Source organism: Pholcus phalangioides, unplaced genomic scaffold (genome assembly GCF_987345545.1).
Source record: "Pholcus phalangioides strain wild (caught in Gottingen) unplaced genomic scaffold, Ppha-v1.0 ptg000002l_1, whole genome shotgun sequence".
Lineage (NCBI taxonomy): Eukaryota > Metazoa > Arthropoda > Arachnida > Araneae > Pholcidae > Pholcus > Pholcus phalangioides.
In genome coordinates this window covers 5,624,073-5,642,254 of record NW_028301595.1, presented here as the reverse complement: position 1 = coordinate 5,642,254, position 18,182 = coordinate 5,624,073, and the positions used below count along the sequence as shown (strand labels likewise).

General features: G+C 35.6%; 1 protein-coding gene across 8 annotated transcripts in view; it reads left to right on the top strand.

Moving 5' to 3' along the window:
- The window catches only part of Srrm234 (Serine-arginine repetitive matrix 2/3/4), a 103,963-nt gene that overhangs the window by 13,046 nt on the left and 72,735 nt on the right, over positions 1-18,182 (top strand). For 6 of the 8 annotated variants that reach the window (XR_016193358.1, XR_016193355.1, XM_089237305.1 and 3 more), the window contains exon 3: positions 3,580-3,690. Coding sequence is in view for 5 of the 8 variants with exons in the window: in XM_089237305.1 (XP_089093431.1) it covers positions 3,580-3,690 (111 nt within the window). In the remaining 3 variants the exon portion in view is untranslated. Of the gene's footprint in view, positions 1-3,579; positions 3,691-10,301; positions 10,448-13,372; positions 15,466-18,182 lie in introns of those variants that run through there. The other 2 variants (XM_089237340.1, XM_089237314.1) reach the window with 2 other exon arrangements.

Here is an 18,182-nt window from a genome sequence, read left to right as displayed (position 1 = left end):
CTTTATAACTATACAGCTCCTTACAACATGAATGACATATCTGAGTTGGACACGTGATTTGGATACTTTTTCTAGTTGGGTATGTCTCTAAGACTAACGGCCCGCCAGTAAAGTGCGGCCCTGTTTCTCATGAGCCTGCATATACACGTAAAAAAATAGTTTGGGGCGAAATAAAATTTCGCCCGTTTAAACGAATACCGTTATAACGGGAAAAATATCGCTTTAACGAAAACTTTTCTAATCCCCGGGTAAGGTTAGATAGGAACGATATAAAAATCTGGAATTCCTTTGTAACGAAATTTCGTTATTACGAACTGATTTCTCCGGTATCTTGGAGTTCATTATAATGGGGTTTGACTGTATTCCCCCCCCCCCTAAAAAAAACTGACATTTTTGCACCAAAGTAATTGAACTTCGGCAATTTGATCTGAAAACAGTCCTTTTTATAATGATTATGCCCTTTTTACTTTTATAAATTTAGGAAGAAAACAAAAGGAAGTAAGGGTGGAGAGAAAAAAAGAAAAATGACCAAGAGGGGCTCGGTTGTGCGTAAATGCCTCGAAATTCCACTTGTGCACAAGGGGATTCGTGCCTCACTCTCAGTTTTATGACAAAATTTGACATTTATGAGACGTTTGACTACGGTCACGATTAATCTCTATATAGCTTTCAATATTAAAATATTTCATTTATATGAAGAACAATTTCAATTATTTGACATTTTCATTTTGATTCAAACTCTCCAAATCTTTGGCATTTAGACATCATTTCAAACTATCGAATCCACGCAGTTTTTGCAGATTGTGAAAACGCATCGTTGAATTGGTTTTGCATGCGTATTATCAACACTAAAAACCATAAATTTTAGTTTGACAGAGAGATACAAAGAGATGAATTCAGCCGGTTACGGAAATTTCAAAGTGAAGACTTACGTGAGAATTTATTGCACTATTCTGAGAAATCAGCGATAGTGAGTCTCAAATAAATGGATTTAAATTGCTTTAAACGTGGTCATACGCCCTCTAAAAATTTTTTTTCTAATGTCCACAACATTATTCTTGCGGGATAGGAAAATTGCATTGAAATTATTTGGGATGTTGCAGGCCAGTAGTAGGCGCCTATCGACATTTCGTACTGATGAATGTCTGATCAACTTGTAAAAATTGAGATTATATATATTATATCTCAACAAGGCTATATGACCACAGTGTCAAGGGACGCTGTTTAGAGTGCACGGACGCTAGTTCATCTTCGGATGGAATCAAGAACTTTCGGAAGATTATGATGTCGATTTTACAGTTGATTTTTTTTCCTCCGTATATTATGATCCGTCCATTGACGAACATTGATTATGTGTGAATTTATATGTGCAATCTATATGTAATATTTTTATTTATTATCCTGAAGATATCTAATAAATTTCCAGACATACCCATCCTCCGGGAACGCTTCGATATCTCAATGAGATGGGAAACGGGGTGTGTTTGGTCTTCAAAGGTCAAAGGCCAGTAGTAGGCCAGCAGCAGGCTTAAGTAGTAGGTCAGTTAATTAAAAGGAAGCATTGCAGTATCGATTTAAAAAATTTAAAGGTGTAGTGTCAATCTTAGAGGAAGTCTCAATACATTATCTTCTTGGATTGCATATAGACACCAAAAAGCAAACCAAATGACGTTAAGACCGTCTTAAATATGTTCAAAATTACTTTTTTCCTGTTAAATTGAAAGGAATGGCATATGAACACTTGAGATTGAAACAACAGTAATTTTATGCAATTGCAGTTTCTTGAGTTATACAGCAATGTAGTTTTAAAAAATTAAATTTCGCCGGTATTTTCCTCATGTATGATTTGGTCTCTTAGAGTTTGTTATAACTGAATTCGACTTTATTTGTTTTCAGCAGAGGCAACGAATTGGCATCCCCTCAAAATTCATAAAAAAATACCCCAGAGCAATCATTCTCTATTCGATTTTTATAAATATATTCCCCATCAGACCACTGTTGAAGATAGCTTTGTGCTAAACTAAATGGCTATCCGTCTGTAATTGCATGAAAACGATGGGTTTTTTTACAAGCTTTCATTTTTCACCCATCTACTTCTTGGATTACATTTACTACCAGCACTCAAAAGAATGTCAATGAATGGTCAACAAATCTTTGTCTGCTTTCTTTATGGCAGCCCTCTTTGAATGAAAAGTCTTCGAACACACACAACTTTCTGTCTTTACAGTTACTCCATTTTGCTTAAACCTCTTCTATAGTTTGTGTCAGGGCCTACTGTCACCTCCAAGTCGTAAAACCACAGAGATTACATGAACTTATTTTATTTTCTTCCTCATGTTAATGTTACTTGAATAGGGGAAAATTTGCGAAAAAGATATGCTATATATATGCTATTCTATGCATTTTGTTTGCAATTAAATTTTTTTAGTCAGAGTGACTAAAAAAGTTTAATTTCATAAAATTCTTCGTGGCCCCCGTATCAGTAGCCGTGGCTCCCCTTTTGCAAGATTTTCATCCGTGGCCCCCCTGGAATATCCTAGGGCCCACCTGGGGCCATATGGCCCCCGGTTGAGAACCACTGCTGTACAGGACCGTACATGGATGTCATGACTGACATGATTCAAGTGTCAGTTTTATTCCAAAATCTGTTCAGTCTTTTTCCATTTCAAAATGAATAATACCATCTAAAATAGCAAACTTATGACTAATGCTTGAAAAAATATGGTAAGTATTCTATCTTTCTCTAAGGAAATATACCAGAGTAAATAATTCCCAGAGTGATGAATGAATCTTTTAAATTATATATATACAGCAGGACCTCATTATAATGGACAGTTGAAAAATATAATATAAAGAACGCTTATTTTCATCTGAAGTGAAAGGTAAAAGAAACACTTTTACACCTGGTAAAAGCTAAATGTAAATGTTTCTTTTTACACTTTTATGGCATGTAGATCATTATTCTATGAAATAATTACTTAAAGTTAGTTTTGCGCTTTAACTTACTTGATCATTTATTTCATGAGATAACTAGGTATTCTATAAAATAAAATAAAAAAAATTGTATTTTAACAGTAACATATACACACATCTTTTTCAATTCAACCTGTGATGAAAGCTGTTTTTTATTTGATATATAATAAGGGGCCGTTCAAGTATTACATAAGCAAATTTTTAGCCATTTTTACCCCCCCCCCCCCGTCAGCAAAAGGCAGCAAAATGCTGACCCCCCTCCCCCCCATTGTCAGCAAAATTTCGTCATCAGCTCTGCCCCTCTGAATACTCATATTTTCATAAAGGGTGGTTGATGACGTAAGCATTATCCAACCCCCCCCCCATCGATGATGACGTAATACTTGAACGGCCCCTAAACACTTTTTATAGCTAACTACTGTACTTTCATTAATGTTCACTTTGTTGCATTACACCCTGTCTGAATTATTTGAATAAACCAGACAACCTTTTGCTCCTATTAGTCTGCTGTAATCAGGTTTTACCGTAACAACATTTTAGGTTTTTCTCTTTGTTTCTATGTTCTTAATTTTGACAGGTGAATTGTTTTATGTGTGTATTCATTAGATATACCGAAGGTCAAATCACTGTGAAAGTGGCTGCTTTCCGGAAGCTTTTGCTTGAGAAAGAAGAAATGGAAAGACCAGAGATCCCAAAAGATGAATTTGGTAGACCACTGTGAGTATCTTAAAGCATTGTGAATCATATACAGTGAAATCTCTTCTGTGGGCCACATCCCCTTTTTTTAGTTCAAAATTTTCCCCTACTTATCATTTGATCTTTCCAGAGGGTTAGTTTTCTGAAAAGCAAAGAGTGGCCCACTGCGAGAGGTTTTGCTGTTTTTTCTTTTTTTCGGGTTAAATCTTGTTTTAATGTGGCTGTTTTAATCCAGTACATCAAAACAAGTGAATTTACTTCTTTAGTACTTTATATGTGATCAAGAGAAAATTTAATGGAACGATGGATAGAAGCTCAGTAACTATCAGGGTTTAAGCTATGGTTGCATTTTTCGCAAAATGTGAAAGAAGCGAAAGAAGTAGTAGCCACTTTTGCAAAAAATGTGTACAGGAGGTACGAAACAAGAAGACATCCAATGATAAATCATTAGCATTGCAGCATTTTACTAAAGTTTCTCCCCCCCCCCCCCATTTTCACTTTTTTGCTAAAGAGAATTTTTATCTAGCTTATACCCTCGTAACTATAGAAAGTGATTCAGATTGTGTCTACTGAGAAAGGTCTATTCCTTGGAAAGAATTTTACAGGACATTGGTTCCCACCTTTCTGTCCTTCAAGGGAACAGAAGTTACCCCCACTTTCTGTAGTGATGAATGTAACTTGTTTACCTTTTTGTATGTTGTATCATAACCACATGAATTAAAACTATAATTTTGCAACAAAACTACTACTTCTGGCCCAACTGTGGCAGTCTCAGACACTTCAGCATCTTTTGAGTCAAAAAAATTAAAAAAAAGTTTACATATTATTGTAATTGTGATAATATATATTTCTCCTGAAAATTAGATGCTGTCACGATTAACATATTATGTGATGATAAGTGATGAGAAAGGTTCCATGGCTTCATTGATAGGAAGCCCTTGAACAGACAACAGGGTTGGAATCGCTCATTTAGGAAAATCAAAGTTTAAAATCATGCAGAATCAAATTAGGCCTAGTGCCAATCAAACTCTTCCCAGTGCCTTCACCAGTTCTTTGAACAGGATCATTGAGAATTAAGACAATGTTACAAAAAGTATTATAAATCACTCCAAATAAAAATAGAAACAGTAAGAAACAAATCCAAACAGACATACATCCACAAGTTCTCTATAGGGCAAATGAATTTGAATGTAAAGGAAGAAATTTTAATTTTTTTGTTCTTTGAGCCTAGCAATGGTTGACTTCGAAATATGACAAGATTGAAGTGAACTCTTTTTGAAAGATAAAATCATCATCTGATGAATCTACAACTTATGGTGTTGCATAGTATTTCAGAATTTCTTGATGTACATCAGAATTTGACTTTTCCAGTCAAAATATAGAGTCTCACTGTAGCTCATAAAACCCCAGACCATAATGGAGATAGTACATTTCACTGACCGCATCATGCACCATTCAGTGAATGCTTCATGTTTGAGATGTCAAACATGATGTCCGATATCAAACGTTCATGCCAAACGTGATGACACCCCTGATCACAGTTGGGGACACGCAAAATACTGATTCATAACTGAAAAATATCATTTCTGTCCTGATTACCCCAAATCAGTCTTTGTTTGCACCATCGTACTTCACTCTTTTGTTGTGTGTAGGGTGTGGCTTCCTTTTGGGCACACAAAATCGTGAACAGTAATTTCACTCCTTTCAAAAACTTTGAAAGGTATTTTTGTAACAGATAAGTATTTTATCAACCTCACGTTTATTGTCTTTTTTTTTTTATACACAGATATTTCATACATACAGTATTTTACACACATCTTGATGCTATTGGCAAATACTGTCAATGACCAAGTCATTTCAGTGTGGTTTAGAAGGACACATTAACACAGATTTCTTCCTGCCTTCTATATATATATGAATATCACGCTACGAAAATTATTTTATCTCACAATGTTTTTCAAGGGTCTATCCTATCTCGCAGTGGTTATTGCATAGGTGTCGATGCTTCCGATTTTTTCAGGTTTATTAATATCTTTCGGTCAGATTCTTCCAATTTTTCGTATCTTTTTAAAAAATCCATAAAAACCCTCAAATTGTGCTTCGCTTGAATGAAAAATCTCTAAAGATTAATTTTTAATTAATAAATAATAATTGGTTAATAAAAAGCCAAAATAGAAATTTATACGGACGTATTAAAATATATGATGTCCCTAAAACAAATAAAACACTTTTCAAAATAAGCTACTCCTACACAGCTCCAAAAATAATGAAATATTTTTATAGCATTAAAATACAATTAGCATTACAAATTCCACAAAAGACATTCTGTCAATTATAAAAAAAACTTAAATTATGCCGATATAATTCAGTGAGTTTCGTTTACTGTAAAAATATATCTTATATATATAAAATTGATTTTCTGTTGGTGTTTATATTCTCTATACAAATCTACAATTTTAGATCAATCGTCGCCAAATTTTGCATATATACCAAATGGGACCCAACTTGAATGATAGGCTACTTTAAAATTTCATCAGAGCAGGGCAAATGCCCCAAATGGGCAAAAAACAGTTGGGCAACAATGGTTTTTGGGCCTCAACAATCACTTTCGGAACGTTTACTTTGGTTACCGTGGTTCCCTAGCAATGAGTTTCAGACATGAATGGTTTATGGCTGTACAATGGTTTGTCACTTCTCTAATCCTGTTACTATATGTATAATCGTTTATGCCTTTCTAATGGTTTGCCACTTTTTCAATCCTCCCAGTAATGAGACTGAATAGATGCCTTAATCATTATCAGCATCACTTTGAGGGTCAGGCAAAGGATGTTCCCCATAGAAATCAGTGTTAAAATTGCCGATTTTACTGTAGAAATGCGGAAATTTGGCGGGATTTTCCACCACATCAATAATTTTAAAAATTGTATTAAATACTCGATTTTTGAAATATTGAGTTCACTTAGAGATAGATATACGAAGCCCGGGAGATTAAATATGAAGTAATTAGCCGGACATTCTTTTGAGTTGGATATCCATGCAATAACATTGATTTCAACTTTTTATTTATATCTTCTCAAGAATGAAAAAATTAAGGTCTCCATATTGTCTTTTGATATTCAACTGCATAAATTCATGTGGGTTACGATATTTTAAAATTAATTATGGGCCCATAAAAAGTACATCGAAAAAATTCCACAGCTTTAATTAAGCATTTTTGAAAACTGAAACAGGCAGATGTGGATAAATTGAAGTTCAGGGGGGATCGAAATACTTAGCTGCCTTTAAAAAAGGAAAAAAAAAAAATTCATTTCTACGTTTCTGTAAATCTAGATTTCTTTATTTCATGAGTCGCGCAGGAGAGAAGTCGCCATATTGGTTAACTTAGGCACGGTTTGCATGTCCCTCAAAGAAAGAGGGAGATATCACGTGATCCAAAAAGCCTCATTAAAGAAATATATATATATATATATATATATATATATATATATATATTGTGATCTCTCACTATTTACGCCTGAATTTACTCAGATAAGATCAAGGAGTGCAATGTCATAAACCAACTCTGTTGCATTGCAACTACAAGTATGTGCCTCATCTAGACCTGATGGAAGGATTGCAAAATCCCTATAGGTCACAGTGTGTGTGTGTGTTCATTTTTCTCTTTTTTGTTTATATTGATTGTACCGTGTTTTGATGTTCACTGTGTTTTGTTTTTTGTATTTATGTCTGATTGTGTGTGTATTTGAAAAAAAAATCGCGCTTTCAGCGCTTGCAATCCTAGGTTGACCATATTTTCTCAAGAAAAATATGGTAAATGTTTTAGGATTTCAATTATGGGAAATCGGCAATTGTGTCACCAAATACGATGTCAAAAGTGAGCAAAGTTGCCAATTTTTGCTAAGAATTGTTAATGATGGGAAATGTAGCGCTACTGCAATCGCAGTGAATTAAAATTAATTCTATGAAAAGCACGTTAAAAACGACAAATATGTGATACAAGTGAGATTTTACAAAAAATCAGGATGACGCGCGAAATGTACGGTAACGTACCGAGAAAACGGGTCATATGGTCAGCGTATGGAATCCTAAAAAGTACCCAGCTTTTCCTTTTATGTGTATCATGTTTTCTTCGGTGCGAAATATTTCATCACTTGAATATTTCATCACTACAGAATTGTCAAGTCTGGGAATCGGTACCAATACCATTGGATTATGACCACTGTTTGCTCGTTTCATCTGAAAATCGCTATCATTATAATGATTCCACAAAAGTTCACTCACACTTGCTTGAGAGAACTTTGCTTTCCGGGCAATTATCTGCTGAGAAAATCTTTCTTTGTGGAGATTCACTACCAGAGATTTTAGACACTCCGTCATATCATTCATTTGGCCGCATTTTCGGCACACAATTGAATAAATCCCATTTTCAGAAGTCAAACTGCAGAAAGTTGTCATTTTATTTTCTGATGCATTATTCTTAATTTGTTGAATTAGAGTTATATTCTCAAATTCAAATACCGAGAACACAACAGGCAACTTGCTCAACAAGGTGGCTAGAAAAAAACTAATGAAAAGGGTAATCATGATATTACTTCATTAAAAATGCGTACATTCATTCTTATCTAAATGCGTTTTGCAAATGCTAAGTGATTTCTCTCTCTCTCTCAGACCTGCCTCGTCGTCTTTAAAGCCTGGAAATCCATGTTTTACGAATTCGCTTAAATTTACGATAAAAACATAAGCATATATTCCTTTCCCCCTTCCTTTGTTTTTTAACTCGGTTAGCTTAGGACGAGGTTACCAGATTTATCAAATCACTGATTTGTCAAATAGAGATAATGCAAATTTATTGTCAAAAGCTTGTACTTAAAGTGGTTAATGTTTTTATTTTCTGAAACCACCTTCCTATAGCTTGACTGGCCCGAATTATAAGTTTCTGAAAAATATGTTCACTAGATCACTTTTATGTGTAAGGTGATTCATTTTATAACCACCCCGGTCACATGAAATCGTAAATCGATCAGAAGTTCAAATTATTTTTTGGGGGGGGGGGGGTATGTAAATGCACACTCTAAGCTGCGCGCGTGAGTGAATGCGAGTTAACGGTCAAAATTCCTTACCGCATAGGACGTACAGAGAAAACGGGTCCGCGCAGGTGGAAAAAAAAATTAGACCATTGTTTCACGAGTTTTTAATTGAGAAGGATGATTTTACCATTAATTTTAATGTTGTATTGAAATTTTGTTTAGTCATTTAGTTTTGGACAGATATAACTGTGCTGTTAAGACGGTTTTGAACTAGATGTAATTCTGTAATAAGAGCTACACGATCGTGTGTTCATATCATGAAGTAATTTTTTTTTTTCACAAAAAAATTCGCTACATAGAAATTTTGTCATAGAATAAATATTATTGTAAATAATATAGAATAAATATTATTGTAAATTAACAAAATATGAGCTTTCCTTTAAAAAAATTTTCGCTGGGGGATTACCGATAGGTGCTTCTCATGAAGCCATCGATATTCGGCAACGGTCTAACTAGGTTGCCATTTTCGATATATATATATAAACTTAGCTTCTTTCCCCCCACCCCCTTCTTTTTAGTATATTTAATGCTTATTTAGGCGTTGTGGGTCTTCCCGTTTTCTTGCTAGTCTTAATACTGTGTTGTTCAAATAGTGAGGTAATGAGGATTTAGGAAAACTTTTGAGACAAATCCACGACTTTAGAGAAATCTTTGGAAAACTGCTCTTAGTTGTATAATTAGAGTACATCATTGCTTGTTCAGCAAAGAGAGTAAACAACAATTATTACCCATATCCCGTTCTCTCTGCGTCCATTCCGAACGTTGTGTTGAATAGTGTACGCAGCAGTTGGACAGCCACAGTGAATCATTAGCAATCATGATGAGGTTCCTTACGGGAATCGACTGAGCAGATTTTTTTCTTTCCATAGGGCTTTTTCATTTTGATGCTCTGGTTTGATTGTTCTTGCGATCACGTCATAGGTGTACCTTTTCCCTTTGTATCACAATTTCGCAGCAACTACCGAATGTTCCAATGGGTTCACCCGTTTGCTGAAAGAAAAACGTTTATCGTGTGCGAAATTTTTGTGCTCTGCATGTTTCGAAAACGACGGAAGCGTTTGTTTTGCAGACTGACGTGTATACAATATTTGTACCTATATGAGAAAAAGGATTTTGGGTATCGCGCTCGTGGAGTTCTTTATGAACTAAAATTTCTGTTTCCATATCCTGCATAAAACATAGAATAAAGCTAGTGAGTGTCATTATGATGATAGTGGCTGTCTATACGAAATTGGTTTCAGAATGGAATGTGTATGCATTGTGTTTGACGTTAGTGTGTTTTTCCAATTGCATGCTGCGGGAGTTTTTTTTCCTGAAATTAGCCGTTACTACAATTAATTAGGATTTTGTTTTTGAAAATAAAGATTGGAAATACTCCGAGAAAAATAAAATTCGCCTGTACCAAAGAAAATTACAATTTGAAACAACGTCTGATATACTATTGATAAGCCAATCAAATGTCATCGAAATGTCATAAGCAATCTAATTATATTTTAAAATATTCGGTTTTTGTGGTGAAAGAACATAAGTTGAACTAAAGTCGCGTGAGTGTGCTACGTTGTGAAATTCGAAACATTAATCAGTGCTGTTATGAGTAATTGGGTGCACCCGCATGAAATTACGTGCTTTGCTAAGTTCTTCTCCAAGGCATTCTTCACTTGATTCGCCTGCTTTGCTGACTTACTCCTATGGTGAGTTCCCATGAATAAATATTTCTTTTTGAACCTCCATCGTTAAGATCAGTTCGATGGTGCATGATAAATGTGATACATTTTTGGGTCATGAAAAATGGAATATCTTTTATTCGCAACAGGACATGTGTCAGCCAGGGACGTCTTAACACGTGGGTTAGTTCGGACACGGTCATGGGGGGTTCACATACACATCGGGCTAGGCATGACAATGAGATCTGATACAATTTCTAGAGTAAATATATAAATTGGTAGGCAGTTACTTCCAGCCAAGTAGAGAACCTTTAAAACATCACTTTGTCCTGGGGCTCAGATGATGTTGAGATAACCCTGTGTCTCGGATATTTAGTTGTACGGTATAATATTACCAGTGCTGGATGGAGGAAACCATTTTCATAGGTGATCAGTTTTGTAGTATTCTACGAACGGTATGTTCTATGAAGGAACTTTTCTTTCAACGAGAAACTTATTTAAAGAAAAACTAATCTCTCGCTTGTGTGCGAAATATATGAGGTTTTTTTTATGTGAAGGTGCCTGATAGATGAACCCCCCTTGTATGTGGCAGGTACGCGTAATATCGAATTCAAAATGGCCGGATATTTATTGGACTCAGGATACTGGTTATTATAATTATTTTTCCTTCCTTGGAGCTTAGAAAAAGAAAAACACCGAAAAAGTGAATATGTTAGGGCATAATGATGTCTAACACATTACAGCAACACCACCTATACTACTACACACATGTACCTCGTCCATATTCCTCTGCGGAACTTATTTATTAAAAGGTAAATATACGGTATGCGTCGGCCTGCTGTATCCATTGGCAATAGGTGAAATGGCCTTCTTCAGTGACGTCACGAGCCTTGTGCGGAGGCCTCCTTCTATAGGTCGTGTTGATTACAGTCGGTTAAAATGTTCCATTTAATTTAGGAATTTATATCAATGAGTTGGTTTTTTTTTTCAGAATAGCTGTTTTTATAGCTTTCACAGCAATGAAAGATTTTGGAAATTAAATAATGCATTAACAAATATTAACTATTCTGTTCGAAGGAAATGCGCGCTCGTATATTTGTTTATATACGACAAGGGGGCTCAAACTTTAGGAAAAAGCGGGCCACTTCATTCATTTGAAAACGTATCTCGGGCACCTTAACTGTGTGATCTGGAACTGTGCCGCGGGTCACAAGTGATCTGGGAATGCGCCTCGATGATCTATGAATATTCCGCGGGTCACATAAGCGATTTGTAAATGTGCCGTTTGTTACTGAAGTCTGGGGGTTTCAATGCATGGCCCGCGGACCACATTTGGAGCTTTTTGTCGTGGCCCGCCGATCATTTTCAGAAAATGGTTGAAAACATTGAAAAATGATCGATACAGTTGATGAAAGAAATAATTCTAGAATTGATGAAAATTATTTTAAAATTGAAATAATTAAAGATTTTTTAAAACACATAATTTCAGAATTTAAAAAAATAAATTTTAGTGCAATTTATTAACTCTTTAAGTGTTGTTTGATAGAAATTATTTCACAATCAATAAAATAATAATTGCATAATTATTGTAAGAAATATAATGTCAATATACACTGGTGAAATAAATTAAGATAATTTGCATATTTTATAGAATTTCATGAAAAGAACTGAACTGAATGTAAAACCACTGCTTCACTTTTAAGTGATTTCAGATTAAAATTAATCTCTCAATTACTTAATTTTTATTAATTTATCGGAAACCGTTTTTTTTTATTGAAATAGGGTTGTGAAAATATTTTCAGAACAAATCAAAATTGATAATGAATTGAAAGAAATAATTTCAGAATAAATGCGAGTCTTAAATTATTTTATCTCTGTTTAACTCGAAGGCCCGATTGACCCCTTCTATTAAGATGTAACTAAATTAATTACTCGCGGGCCTGTTTCAATTTGCCCCGCCGTGTCTGCAGGACCGTCTTTAGAGCATCATGGGCCCCCGGGCCAAGTGATTTTTCTGAGATCCCACCTGGCGAATTCTCGAAAATTTTAACTGGTTCTACTTTTTGTGAGGCCCGCATTCTCTTGAGGTGCCCGGGTGGGCCCATGCGTTAAAACGGCACTACGTATCTGGAAGGTTGAAGACTCCTGCCTCAAGTGCTCTTGAACTGTGCAGCGAGACATGTAAGTGATCTGGAACTGGGCCGCTTGAGTAATCTTGGATTATGGCACGGGCCGCTCAAATACAAGTACAAATTCCACAACAGGTAAGTTGCCCTTAAGAGGTGGCTGAAAAGATTATGCCCATTGAAAATATGAATGTCAACTATAACCAAAAGTGATATAAAAATGTACAGCGGGTCACTTGAGTTATCTGGAAATGTGCCGCTTAGTTCATTTGTACAAAATTAAATTTGAAGTCACGAGCCACATCAGATGATTTCGGGGACCACATTTAGCCCGCGGGTTATAAGGTTGTGCACGTATGATATACAAGTCCTGTATTTATGTGTATTATTTGCCTCCATTTTTTAATTTTTTTTTCATTTTGATATTCATAAGATACTTTTTCCATCAAGATTTTTTTGGCATTCCATGATACGCGAGTAACTTTGCATCATTCAACAAACCTTAAAACAATCGATTTTTTTACGGAAACATTATTCTTCTCACCATCGCGAAAACTCGTTGATACCAGGTCATCTTTGCGTGGTTGCAAATTTACATTCCATCTTACATTTTCGTACGTTCCGTGGAAATATTTCCGAAGATGACTCCTCCCTGGAGCAGTTTTCCCGTCCAATGGAGGGCTGAAGGAGGCCGCTCTTTTAGTCCTTTATCCTGCGCCTGCGTCGCCTGTTTTCTCCTCCGCTATGGGGCCCCTCCTCCGCTATGCGGCGAAGCCATTTTCCGGTACCGGCATCGCTTCCCCACCTCACTAGAAATCTCGGTCTTCATCCTTGCTGTTCCTTCTAAAGTTGATACTTTCAATTATATTTAGCTGGCTTGTTAGAAACCTGCGCGCGGCCATATTGAAACCCGAAGCATTTCTTGCTAATGGAATTTTTCCTATGTTGCGTTTCGTTGAACATGTCTATCGTGTTGTTCCGGTGCGTATGAATATTCTGTAAATAATACTCAGTCTAAGAATGAAACTTCGACAGCAAGTATCAGCCGTAAAACTTCTGGAAATGCTTAGGATATCCAAAGAAATTATTTTTCGTATTTAGGTGATTTCGCGTGCTGGAAATCAAATATGGTTCTTGTGAACTTGAGAAATCTTGGGCTACGTGCTCGAGTTCCTTCCGTATGTTTTCCAAGTGCCTCGTTATAGAGTATGTTACAAACTCATCTCCTGTCAGTAATTTCCTCCCACAGTACTCTCTGTTGAAAATGAAAGTACTGTGTGACATTCCTGAAAGACAATATTCCTCAGTACGCATTGGCGTATTCAAGAAAACCATCTGTCGTGTTAGAGTTGAATCTAATAAACTGTTTCACGAAGATCAGGGAAAATGAAAACAGATGGAAAAATGTACTGCGAACGAATTTCGGTATAGAAGCCCAAATTCTACTTTTTGTGATGAAGAATGCAACTTGCATTATCGCATCGGTAAACTTAAATATCAATCGCGAAAGTCAGCAGTTTGTCTAGAACTTTCCGGCTTTGCCTTTTCGTGTAACACTTTTCTCTAATTACTCAAATGGAAATCCACAATTGACGATGGCTCTTGGCTCTCTGTGACAATCGAGTATGAGCGTCTATCTTATCAAGGTTTGAAATTTCATGAGTAAGCTTTTCCAAACATGAATATTTGCAGAAAATCTGAATGTCATGGAATATCGTCCGGCTATATTTTTAGGCTATCCAGGAAAGAAAAGTAGAAATGATGTCGCAAATCAAGGATGGTGTTTTTATATCAGTTCTGAAATAACCCGTAAACGTTTTCGATCAATCGGTATAAATCGTACCGGTTAAGGAATTCAACAGTGGTGCTACAGGATAGCATTTAGGGTTGTCTTACCGATCTGCAAGTCTGTTGTGGTTTTGCATATGCAGCCTTAAAAGAATTAGAGCCGTGTCGGATTCGATCCAGATAGTATTGTGCATCAGTTGCAGTATAGAAGTGACTGAGTCTTCCATTTTAAAATGCTGAAATTACGCGATTCGTGTGGTTAACGAACCCCCCTAAAAAGAAAAACCGCGCTTATTTTTATACTTCAAGTATGACTTGAAATATATTCCATATTACTACGTTAACGAAGTCTTCCATTGAAATTGGCCTTATATGTCGTAGTTTTACGCTACTACTCTGCTAACTTATGTGCAATAAACACCACGAGCTGTGAAATCACTCTGTCTTCCATTTACAGCAAAGAAAGAAAAAAAAGAAAAAAAACACAGTATTTAATAGTTGAGTGTTGAATATAGTTTATTTGCTTCGTTCGTGCATTGAATTTTCCTCCTTCAAGCATGGTTCGTGATATTTTACAACGTTAGTAATTATATATCCGAAGTGATAATCGTCTTCCAGTGAAAACGATTTTTCTGAACTGAACGAAGTCTTCCAATTCAAGTCATTCAGAATTCAGTAAAATATATAAGTTCCGTTGATTTTAACTGTTTTTGGTGGTACCGAAACTGCCTGGCCCTGTTCCCGAATTCCTAAACGGATTGAATACACCTTCGGAAAGAAAAAGAAACATTATTGTATATCATTCAGAATTTAATTCGTTTGTGTTGCAACGAAGTATAGCAACCTTTCATTGGAAGTTACGTATTCCCTGGAAAGTCCAGTGATGAAAAGTTCGAGAGTTACGGGTAAAATTGTGCCCAAACCCGGGGATCCTACAACTGCAGATAACTCCGTGTTAGCTTCGAGATCGCAGCGTGTGCGGAATAATCCTCCTGCCGACGAAAAAGTCATTTTCGAGCGGTTGTGGAAAGGCACGTTCCGTGCCATCGTGGCCGCTAGCTTGCAAGCCACCAAAGATCAGCAGCAGGAGGCCGATTCCCATCGCAGGACGAGCCTCCGGAGCGTTATAAGGTAAGCTGCGCGAATATTTGATCTTTTTTTTGCTTTTTCCCATTCTCCCCCCCCCCCAAATTTTATTGCATTCTTAGTTGTCCAGTAAATGTCCCAGTAGTGTTAAGAAATTAAAATGTTTGTAATTCACGTAGTGGTGTATTTATCCTTGAAGCTCTCTTCGAGATAAACCGGCTCCATTCTCGATGAGAGCAGTGAAAACATACCCGTTAGGAATCTGTTTCAAACTGTAGGTCCGGGATCTTGTGATACATCCGCGATTGCCTTGCACGTGCTACGTCTCCTAGACTGAGATGACAGATGCAGTTGGGAAAGTTCTTTTCGTTTAGAATGAATTCTCGCACATTGTGAATATCTTATCCAAATTTTCAATGTATGTGTTACGGTAAATGTGATACATCGATGATTATGCATAATCGTCTAGGCAAGTTTAAAAAAATTTCACTATACATTTATCACACTTTGATTATAAATACTAACCAAGCGTCATTGGTAAATTTTATAAACAGTTGAAATTTATCGTTTTTACCGGTGATTATGTATGATACCATATTCGTAAAATTTTGTTAAGTTAGCTTTCGTTAAGCGGAATTCGTCAAATATGAGTAAATTTATAGGAGTTATATCGGGGATATTCGGAAAAATTCGTTAAATCAATGTTCATTATATCCGGTTCAGACTCTGGTTTAAAGTACGGTCATGCCATCCAAATAATAATCTTTTCACAGCAGTGGGACGATTTCTCATATTTACCGATACGAAATGGCAATCATGCATAATAACCTGCAAATGTGATGAATTTAGTATGATTTTTTTGTTCACCAACGAAGCTTGGATATTATGCGTAATCGCAGATGGAAATTATTAATATAGTGAAATTTATCAAAATATTACCGAAATGGTCGGTGATTATGCATGATTCACCGCATTTTTCGCATGTACAGTAACATATGCACTTGATTTCCTGATGGGTAGGAAAATCTCTTGTTCCTTTTATCAATTAGTTTCTGATGACTATTCATTATTATTAACGATTTTATTCATTTTTCCCAACTTCTCCATATTCAATAATGTAATGTAGTAATAATGCTAAGAACTAAAATGTGTCGCTGCTCACCTTCATATTTTAATTCTCTTCAGAGAATGGTCGTTTTTTTTATTTTTCTTTAAACAGAAAATCTGGGGTTCATTTCTCCTCTTTACAATAATTTCTTTGAGTTGCTTCGAATTTTGTTTTTTTGGAACTGTTTAATCATTTTATGTCGAATATTTTCTGTAAAGAATCTAAAATTCTCTGTTATACTCTTCTGTAGAATAGTCTGGAAGCTATAAAATAAATGACTTCATTTCAAAGATTTTAATTGTAAATTAATGTCTCAAAAATTTAAGATACTCATAAAATGCATACGTATGCAAGTGTTTCAGGAATAGGTTTGAAAAATAACAATTGATAGAGTAAATATGTAGCATTGGTGGAAGAAAGGTGAATTAGTTTATGATTTTTTCTGCAAGAAAAGTAAACAAAATTTCATACAAAGTGTAAGTTAAATTATTATGACACATAACACCTTTTCTTCTAAGAGAATACAGATCTCTTCTCAATGGACAGTGACTCTAATTACTTACAGTAGTTTGAGTAGCGATTATTTCTTACATTTTAGACGGAGGTACAGTATATTTTTTCTGCGTGTTTCAAAAATTTTATGAGTCTTCCACTGTTAGAGCAGGCCAAACCAACAGACATTATGGTTTGCTGAAGCGTTTCCGAAATCAAAAGATTTTAAAAACCTCCATCTTCAGTTTCACTGCTAAAAAATGAAGAGATAATCATATAAAAAAAAAATGTAAAGCTGTTCACGATAGTGCAGAAAATATTTCTGGTGGCAGCTAAATTTGATAGTGTGAGTTTAACAGAGATGACCCGAGCAATAGAAGTTTTGTTTTTTGGAAACTATATGCTATAAAGTCTGTGGGTATCAGAATGAATCCTACAAAAATTGCATCACTAATACTTATTTACGTTATTTGACCATGCCTTCCTCAACTGTTTAAACAGAAAATATAGTTTCAGTACCCATGACCTCATACATACAGCGAAAATAAATAAAAAGAAGTGGGGCATTGATTTTTGTAGCCCGCAATAAACTTACCACTGAAAAATTACCAATATTCGAAAATGATGAAATGCAAACAGAATGAACAACGATGCCAGGGCAAAGTTCGCTTTCGTTAATAGGTGTCATCCACTTGTTATATGCATGTATAATCTCAGTGTCAATGCTCTCAAAATCTTCTTTCGAAACTTTATCTGGCCACAAAATATACTCCTAGCCAAATTGATAGTTGTGTAAGACACTTGCTGGCAAGCTTTGTAAATAAGAACTATGCAATATAGGACGATAAAATAATGTTTCCAGAAGTTATACTGACTGTTAGTTCTGTGTTAAATATTATTGCAAAACCTCATTGTGGAAAAATTCTCGTCTCAGAGCTTTATAAAGTTTGAAATGACTTGCTGATTCATGGGCTGGATGAGACGAGCTGTATTTTGTGGCTGGAACTTCACGTTTACTCTGATGAAATATAATTCTTCAACCAAATTCTGTCGAAAAAAAATTGTAATCTCAGACTTCTGAAATATGCTGCCTTCGGGATTTAGACCGCTTTGCGTGTTTGTAAAACGGATCATTTTTTTTGTTGTTCGCAAACCGAGGGTT